Here is a 10,169-nt window from a genome sequence, read left to right as displayed (position 1 = left end):
TGGCTTCATGGGGTGGGGACGTGGCTTCATGGGGGCTTGTGCCCCGGATGTCTTCAGACCCTAGAAACGCCCCTGATTACAGGAGATCCTCATTCATATTGAATTAACCCTTTAGGATCAAATTGGCTTCTCAAGGAGATATGTATGTTAAAGGTACAGACATCCCTTCTGAAACATCTGTCTCATTCAGTAGCTATATAACTAAATGAGAGAGATGTCTTTTTTCTTTTTTTCTTTTTGTTCTGATAACCATGACCTACAGTGGGGTAGATAATTACACATTTACACACAGGGTGTTAAAGAATAAACCATTTTTAATAGAACATTATCAAACTTTTAAAGCACTGGAATAATTAGAATGAAAAAAACTGCACTTAAATTCTTCACACCCATACACTGAGAAGACTATGGCCAAATTTGACTGCTAGCCATGTTAGCTGTGACATCACCTCATCAGAATGCACTGCGCAGGAACACGCTTCTCACTGTTGCAGCTGATTGCGCCTCACTTTGTGATCACATTGGCTGATTTGATAGAATGGCAAATCTGACAGAAAATCAGACTTGTCACAGCTCTGAGCACTGTGATCAATGTGCCCCAGGAACTGCCTGACAGCCTTCTCTGAATCAGACCTTCTATGAAGGACCAGACAGCTCCTGAGCTTCGGTTCACTTGCTTGTCAGCCGACTCAGCAAGTGAATCGAAGATTCGATTCATGAATCGGTTCTTTTAAATTAACTGATTCAAATGATTCGATTCATTTAAAAGATTCGAACTTCCCATCTCTACTGGAGACTTCTCTTTCCCAGGATGTTTTTCACTCCCACAATGCAGTGCACCACCCAGAATGCAACAGTCTTTGTAACAGAAAAACAAGGTGCAATACAACTTAACACCACTAGATGGTGCTATAACCACACTGACCACTTGAGAAATACCAAGACTCTGGCAGAATGAACAGGAATCATTTTCTAACCCTGCTGGGCAGAACAAGGGATATATTCTCTGATGCCAGAGGAGCCAGTATATAATGTTTTGGGGTTTATGGCCCTCATCAGTAAAGAGCAGGGTATCCTTTTTCCTGAGGATCAGAAGGTAGAGTTTGTTCCAGACTGATTTGTATTTGGATACCCGTTAAGGTGACCATTCAGAGCGGGGATGTCACCCTAACTACCTCCCCTTACATGTGCTGCAATGTTAAAGGGGTTATGCACTTTGTTTAAACTGATGATCTATCCTCTGTAAGGATTATCAGCATCTGATCGGCGAAAGTCCGACACCTAGGACCCCCGCCGATCAGCTGTTTGAGAAGGCAGCGGCGCTTCAGCAGCGCCGCAACCTTCTTACTGTTTACTGCTGGCCCAGTGACGTCACGACTAGTATCATTCGAGTGAACAGAGCTTAGCCCCGCCTAGGCCAGTGATACTAGTCGTGACATCACTGGGCCGGCGGTAAACAGTGAGAAGGCTGCTGCACTGCTGGAGCGCTACTGCATTCTCAAACAGCTGATCGTCGGGGGTCTCGGGTGTCGGACCTCCGCCGATCAGATGCTGATGATCTATCCAGAGGATAGATCATCAGTTTAAACAAAGTGCAGAACCACTTTAAAGGGGTATTCCCATCTTATTATCACTGTTAAATCTGTTAATGATTTAACAGTGATCATTTTTCTAAATATATTTAATTAACTAATTCCCACCCCTTAGAAGAAAATAAACATATACTTACCTGACTGTTGTCTTCCGTCTCCCCTGGTTATGGCCACCGCTCTTCTCAGGAATCGCGGTGGCCGCGCTAGCGCAGACGACTTCTCTCCTCCCGGCCGGCCGCGCGCAGTCCCGAAAGCGCACGCCGAGGCTGCGCATGCGCTATGGTGATTTCTTCCTGGCCAGTATAGTATACTTGCCAGGAAGAAGTCACCAGGGCGCATGCGCAGCGGCGTGCGCGGCCAGTCCAGCACGCTGCCCAGCCGGGAGGAGACTTCAATCAAGATGGAGCCCGCCCCCTGCCGAAACCAGGAAGTGGACAGCGCTCCGGGAGCAGGTAAGTATGAAACTGCGTGATGAGAATACCCCTTTAACATATCCCTATGCAGTTATATCATTTTAATCCACAGTGCCATCTGCTGCTTTCAAATGACATTACAACTCACATATGTTTTTTAACATTTTTAACAATCCGTTTTTTAAGTACAAAGTGTGCAGGTTAATTTTTAGTTATCTTACTCGACTTTGGTTTATCAAAGCTGGTGCATGGAAGAAAATAGAGGCGTTGTCCACGATTGTTGGTTCTGTGATCCCCTGCTGTAGATGCTGCCTGTCTTGGCCACATGCAGTGCTAGCGAACGGGTGATTCTGGGCCTAGAATGCATGCTCAATCTGCACTAATGTTAATCCGGCACTGAATGTGACTGTTACTTCCGAGGCACTGCTTCTCACTCTCCTTCTCATCTCCCTGCATGTTCTCACTAAAAGACAAAGGGGGAGATTTATCAAACTGGTGTAAAGTAGAACTGGCTTAGTTGCACATAGCAACTAGAGATGAGCGAATCGATTTCGTATGAAACATCCGAAGTCGATTCGCATAAAACTTCGTTCCAATACTGTACGGAGCAGAAGCTCCGTACAGTATTAGAATGTATTTGCTCCGATGAGCTGAAGTTATTGCTTCACGAAGTCTCTCAAGACTTTGTGTAATAACTTCATAAATTAATTTGTACTCTAAAAAAACATTTCCCGAAAACAGGTTTGGTTCCGAGTGGTATTGGAACGAAGTTTTATGCAAATCGACTTCAGATGTTTCATCCAAAGTCGATTCCCTCATCCCTAATAGCAACCAATCAGATTTCACCTTTCATTTTCCAAAGGAGCTGTGAAAAATTAAAGGTGGAATCTGATTGTTTGCTATGGGCAACAAAGCCAGTTATACTTTATACCAGTTTCATTAATCCCCCCCAAAGTGTTTGACCTGTATTTACCAACCTCTGGCTCTCCAGCTGTTGCAAAACCACAACTCTTATCATGTCCCAATAGCCTGCAGGCATCAGGACATGAATGTTGTAGTTTTACAGCTGGAGAGCCAAAGGTTATGAAACATAGGTCTACAGTATTGTAAGAAGCACTGTAGTAAAATAAAAGCTGTGCTGTGATTAATTGCTGTGGGCGACAAACAGTTTGTCTATTAGAGGCAGACTGAAATGCAGGGGAGATGAGAGGTATAGTGAGAAGCAGTGCCTCAGCAGTCACATTAGTGTATACAATTTAATACATGCTGCATCAAAAACATTACTTTATTACAATCTTCCAGTTGGTTGAGATCCATCAAGACACGTAGAGGCCTATGAAAAACAACCAAACTTACACTTTTTTAGACCAGAGTTGTAGTTGAGAAAAATAGTGACAAGGGACATCAGACAGCCGTTTTAGGTAAAAATTTATTATCATTTCTTTTAAATTATTTTAAGTTAATATGGTAATTACAGGCAGATTGAAATGTACACTGTGCCATGAAACCCAAAAATTACATCCCTTCAAATTATACAGTATTTATACATACAACATTCCTGCTAATGCTGGTCTGTCTCGGTGAAGAGTTTTCAAGGGGAATATTATATATATATATATATATATATATATATATATATATATATGTATATCGGTGAGACAATTAATGATTATCTTTCATTTTTAACTCATTCCGCCCTGGGAAAAAGAAGAAAATATTACGTTGGAAAAGCCATGCAAAAGTGGTAGACCACTGTCTCTGTAACATGATACAGGTATTCTAGAACCAAAAAGTGATTCCATGCTCATATGAACTTACATTTTTCTACAGCATTATAATTATTTTATTATTGTACATAGGAAGCAGTATTATAGTAGTTATATTCTTATACATAGGAGCAGTATTATAGTAGTTATTTTCTTGTACATAGGAGGCAGTATTATAGTAGTTATATTCTTGTACATAGGAGCAGTATTATAGTAGTTATATTCTTGTACATAGGAGGCAGTATTATAGTAGTTATATTCTTATACATAGGGGCAGTATTATAGTAGTTATATTCTTGTATATAGGAGCAGTATTATAGTAGTTATATTCTTGTACATAGGAGGCAGTATTATAGTAGTTATATTCTTGTACATAGGAGGCAGTATTATAGTAGTTATATTTTTGCATATAGGACACAGTATTTTACAGTCATATTTTTGACAATGGGGGCAGTATTATATTTGGTATATTCTTGCATTTAGTGCAGTCTTATAGGGGTCAGAGTTAATTTTTTTAAGGCAAAACAAAATAGAGTTCCAGTTTTCTATTACTTCCTCATCTAATTGGAGATTTTAATTTTCCTTTTAGTAAAATGTCAGATCAGCAGTTCGATCACCTAAATAATATCCTACTCTATAGAGATATATCAAGCATAGGTTTATTTTTCAAAAATACATTTTCAATAAAAAATATAGAAAAATAATGGTAGCAAAACATAACAATTTAGTACAACTCCGTTTTATGGTGCCTGCTCACATGAAATCAAGACATAATAGTTATTTTTCATTTGCTAAAGATCAACATTGTGTTAAGGTAAATGTGATGAAAAACCTTAGCCTTTTTACCCAGTAACAAAAATTATCTGATGTACAGGAAAATTATAAAGTAAAAAAAAAATAAGAAGCAGTGCTCACCTGCTTAAACCTCACTGTTACAGCAATGCTCCCAGCTGTCTTTGCATCGAGAGATGCAACAGTAAATTACCTGACTACATCACCTGACCACTGAGGACACTGAATGGTTGAAGTGGTCATGAGCGTAGCCAGAAAATAAGACCGTCAGGAGCACTGCAGCAGCGGTTCTGTGTGTTAGCAGGTTTGTATTGTTTCTTTTTTATTGTTCCCAGCCATTTGCTCATTTTTGGACGGCCTCAGGAAAACTTTTAAAAAAGTTGGAATTTTTAAAGCTGAACTCACACCACATAAATACACCAAAAAAATATATCACTCAATGTTACAGTTCCTATTTCCAAAAATATTAAGTGCTAAATGTACATCTTCAGAATCAACATTATATTTACAAAGACCCAGGGCCTCATTTATTCAAACTGTCTAAAAGAAAAACGTATAGATAAAATGAAAGCTGCACAGTGATTGATTGCTAGGGGCAACAAGAGTATTTTCTATTGTAGACCAATTTCATAGTTCTTCAAGTAGGCTCTAAGGCAGGCATCTCAAACTGCGGCCCTCCAGCTGTTGTAAAACTACAACTCCCACAATGCCCTGCTGTAGGCTGATACCTGTAGGCTGTCCGGGCAACGATGGGAGTTGTAGTTTTGCAACAGCTGGAGGGCCGGAGTTTGAGATACCTGTGAAAGCCATTGGTGCAAACAAAAATGGAGGGTGTTTCTCAAAACAAAAAGTCATATTATTTCTAGTAAAATGTTTACACCAAGTTGTAAACGTATTCCCAGTGGCGTTCCTACTATAAAGACAGACCATCTGACTACTATAGGTTCAACAGGGAGGGCAGGGGGTCAGTACTGAACTGCTTCTCCTGTTCCCCACAGAGATTCAGTGCATAAAATATTTTTTACAGCTTTCATTAAAATCTATGGTAACTGTATACATTCCTATACACTGAGCTCCCTCTAGTGGTGGCTGCAGGCAGCCAGTTTCTTAATTTACTGTCTGGAGGGAAGCAGGGGATTTATCAGTGTATTTATGCCAGTTGTCTGGTGTAGATACATTGAGAAATATGGTGATCAGAGCCGGCACCATAACTATGAACCACTTGTTCGACTTTTTGCGACATAGATGTTGAATAAAGTGGTGGGGCTAGAGGGTCCATACTTACTTTTGTTATAGAGCCCTATGAGAGCTGTTCATGCCACTGCTTAGTCTCCATCATCTCTGTGGGACTACTAAGTGCTGTATGCTCAACCACTGTGCAGTTCATACGTGGAAACACAGGACCACCATTCAGGAGATTGGTTGGGGTCCTAATACTCAGACCCCCAACCGAGCAGACGCTTTTCTCCTATCCTGTGTATAGGGCATACATTAAAAACTTGGTTGTTCCAAGTTGTGACGTTATCTCCTATCCTGTAAAAGCTGAACGCTTGGTGGGGTCCGACGATTGGGACGTGCACTAGTTCTGAGAATGGAGATCCCATTGCCATGATCTGATGGCATGGCCGATCAAGTCATCCTCTATGAAATCACTGGAAATAGCCAACTGGACTCCCATTCTTGGGATCGGTTGAACTCCCCCGATCAGTTATGTATCCCCTATTCTGTGGATACCAGATAACTTCAAAACTTGGCATAACCCCTTTATCCCTTTTTAACTTGTAATCTATAAGTAACTATGTATAACACCCCCTGAGGTTTTTAAGTTTTGAGAGACGAAAAGTTTGATGACCACGGCGTAGTCATTTACTTTTCAGGAACCTGCTTCCTATCGATGCAGGTATCAGACTTGTTCAACAAGTAGAAGTAATGAGCCTCTCTGTAAAACCATTTGTCCACCAGTGCCACCAGTAGAGAGTTCCAGAAACCTGTATTCACAGCTATTGCACTCGTCAGTTCTTCGTGATTTTCTTCTCACCTCATTGTGCATGACACTCAGCAAGGTAGCAGATTTTTCTCCAGGTCTGCAGAACATTTACCTGTCTTTAGAGCGTCTGTAAGAAAGGTGACTTTGCAGATATTTTACTCGTACCATAAAGAAGGTTGGCTTCCAACTTTAGAATTCATCATGCCAAAAATATCCAGGAAAAAAGTTCAAAATTCTTGACGGAGTGATGGAGAAGAATTATTTTCATATATCCTGCCTAGAGTTGAGCACCACTGAAAGTTGCTATCGGCAAACACAAGAGGGAACAGAATTGGTCCTGAGAGGTCTGTGACCAGTGGGAATTGTAGACAGAACGGAAGTCTCGGACCTCAGGCTTATAGCATGGCGAAACCTCGCACCTGGTGGAGAAGGGAACATGCATGTCACTATACTGTATACGTGGCCTGTCAGCAGAACTGCAGCATCATTCATGGTTATTGTCTGAGAGCTAGAGATATGCAGCATAAGATGGCATCACTTTGTAATACTCGGTCACAAGATGTCTATGTGAATTGTAGCCTGTCAAGTGTGAAAATCTCTACCAAAATGTCCATGATTCCCTGTATTCTACTACCAATCTACGTCTGAACATATGGCAGAGGATATGCTAGAGACCATGACCTACTGTAGACCCAGTCACTCACTTTACAACCCGCTGAAGGATTTTGCGTTCATCTTGGTCCAAGCACAAGGGAAAAGTCCCACCGTTCTGTGCTATAATCTGTGCTTTGTCCACTTTTATTTGTGAAATGCTGATCTGCTGGAATAAAATGGAAGTGGATTATATTAGGTAAGAAAATGTCTGTGCCTGCTTCCAGATATTTGGTTACAGAGCTAAGACTAATACTAAGAGAAGGACTTCATGTTGAGGTTACAACTCAGATACAATTGCGATAATTAACTCTGGAACTTGGATTCACTACTTGCATCACATCTGGAGAGACAGCCCAATCGTTGGTGTTTCAGTCGAATATGTCTGATTGAACCTTCTGTACCGCATCAGCCATTGTATTTATATTTTATTTTATTTATTTTTCACAAATTGTGTTTATTTCTTTGTACTTCAGTGTCTGATGAAGGCCTGCGAGCCGAAAACGTTCACACACTGCCGCGTGACTTATTTTTCTGAATAATAAAAGAAGCCAAATTGACCAAGAAAAACTTTGCTGTGATTCATGTTTACTAGTGAATGGGGTGGGAACAGCACAAAAGACGGGGAGCGACAAAGATTGTCATTGACTAAGAGAAGGACATCAGTCAGATGTGAAATTTTAGAATAGGAGCAGTATTATAGTAGTTATATTCTTGTACATAGGAGGCAGTATTATAGTAGTTATATTCTTGTACATAGGAGCAGTATTATAGTAGTTATGTTCTTGTACATAGGAGGCAGTATTATAGTAGTTATATTCTTGTACATAGGAGGCAGTATTATAGTAGTTATATTCTTGTACATAGGAGGCAGTATTATAGTAGTTATATTCTTGTACATAGGAGGCAGTATTACAGTAGTTATATGATTGTACATAGGAGGCTGTATTATAGTAGTTATATTCTTGTACATGGGAGCAGTATTATAGTAGTTATATTCTTGTACACAGGAGCAGTATTATAGTAGTTATATTCTTGTACATAGGAGCAGTATTATAGTAGTTATAATCTTGTACATAGGAGCAGTATTATAGTAGTTATATTCTTGTACATAGGAGTAGTATTATAGTAGTTATGTTCTTGTACATAGGAGGCAGTATTATAGTAGTTATATTCTTGTACATAGGAGCAGTATTATAGTAGTTATATTCTTGTACATAGGAGGCAGTATTATAGTAGTTATATTCTTGTACATAGGTGTTGAGGAAGGGTGGAGCGTGTTGTATGGGTGTATGTATGTGTATGTATTGGCGGTGCAGAGGGCGATGTGCGCAGATGTGCCCAGCACCTGTGCCCATCCGCCTCCGATATTCCCCAGGGGCTCATCCATGCCCCTGTGGGAATTCATATAGTGTGGCCCGCGAATACATATACATATATACATGTGTATATATGTGATGTGCCCCTTTAATCAATATATATATATGTGGCCCCTTGATATATATGTGGCCCCTTGATATTGCCCCCTTGATATATATATATGTGCCCCTTGACATGCCCCCTTGAAATATATATGTGCCCCCTTGATATTGCCCCCTTTGATATATATGTGCCCCCTTTATGCCCCCATATGTACTGTCCGTTCATATATGCTTATAGATGTGCCCCAAGCATCTATGGGCATATATGCCGGAATCATGCTGCCTGCTGGAGGGGTGGAGGAGACCGACAGTTGGACAATCATGTCCAGCGTCGGCCTCTACAAAGGACAGAGGATCAATGAGATCCTCTGCCCTTTGTCACCATCTCCGATCGCGCCGGAGATGGTACGCCTAACAGAGACATGGGAACAAAGAGTTCCCATGCCCCTGTGAGTGGCTGACCTCCGGCGCTGTAATTACAGCGCCGGAGGTAGGCGTCCGCTTCACAGGCGGGAGGATCAAAGGATCCCCCCCCCCCTGGAAGCGCGCTCCGAGATCCTCGGGCCGGCGCGGTGACGTCACATCACCGCGCCGGCCCACGTGTTCCGGCCGGCCGTGCGCATGCGCACGGCGGCAAAAGGAGGACTGCGAGCGGGCGCCGCCAAGTTTAAATAGGCGGGCGGCGCTCCGCTCAGCAGTCGGAGAAACCACCGGGCAGGACATCATCCCCTGGACTGACGAGCCCCCCTGGACAACGAGCAGACCCTAAGTATCGCCAATAACCCCCCACTATCTCCTATTAAGCCCCCCCACTATCCCACCAACGATTAACCCCTCAATAACCCCCCACTATCTCCTATTAAGCCCCCCCACTATCCCACCAACGATTAACCCCTCCATAACCCCCCCAACTATCCCCTATTAAGCCCCCCCACTATCCCACCAACGATTAACCCCTGCCATACCCTCATTCCCCTGGTATTAACCCCTGCCATACCCTCATTCCTTTGGTTCCCCTGATTAACCCCTGCCATACCCTCATCCCCTGGTAACCCCTGCCATACCCTCATTCCCTTGGTTCCCCTGATTAACCCCTGCCATACCCTCATCCCCTGGTAACCCCTGCCATACCCTCATTCCCTTGGTTCCCCTGATTAACCCCTGCCATACCCCCATTCCCTTGGTTATCACCCCTGCATTGGTTTGTGGTCTGCTTTACCCCAGCACGACCACCGTTAACCCTCGTCGTGCCCCCTAGGGATATAATATTAGTCAGGTGGTTGGGTTGTTTATGTTACTTGTATGTATGTATTGTATAGTTAGTTTGTGGGTGGAATTTGGGAACTTGTAGCGTAGTTTGAGTACTGTATATTTAGTGTTGTGTTGTCAGTATTGCGTGCGTAGTGTATTGTAATAAATACTGTGTTACTTTTACCCTTTGTGTAGGGTGTACTTGTTAGCGGTAGTAAGTAAGGCGCATGCAGCTAGTATAGTGATTAGTGTAAGGCATAGCGAAGATATTGTGTTATTTATTATATAAAGGCATA

General features: G+C 42.0%; 1 protein-coding gene across 2 annotated transcripts in view; it reads right to left on the bottom strand.

Moving 5' to 3' along the window:
- Positions 1-4,057: 4,057 nt before the first annotated feature.
- The window catches only part of PIK3R5 (phosphoinositide-3-kinase regulatory subunit 5), a 147,928-nt gene continuing 141,816 nt past the window's right edge, over positions 4,058-10,169 (bottom strand). The window contains exons 18-19 of one of the 2 annotated variants that reach the window (XM_044296922.1): positions 7,255-7,370; positions 4,058-6,969 (exon numbers count right to left, since the gene is read on the bottom strand). In XM_044296922.1, coding sequence (XP_044152857.1) covers positions 6,828-6,969; positions 7,255-7,370 — 258 coding nt within the window. In that variant the 3' untranslated portion in view covers positions 4,058-6,827. The remainder of the gene's footprint in view (positions 6,970-7,254; positions 7,371-10,169) is intronic. The other variant, XM_044296923.1, reaches the window with a different exon arrangement.

This window comes from Bufo gargarizans, chromosome 6 (genome assembly GCF_014858855.1).
Source record: "Bufo gargarizans isolate SCDJY-AF-19 chromosome 6, ASM1485885v1, whole genome shotgun sequence".
NCBI classification, from domain to species: Eukaryota; Metazoa; Chordata; class Amphibia; order Anura; family Bufonidae; genus Bufo; species Bufo gargarizans.
The sequence above is the reverse complement of the archived record's forward strand: the minus strand, read 5'-3'. Positions and strand labels throughout refer to the sequence as shown.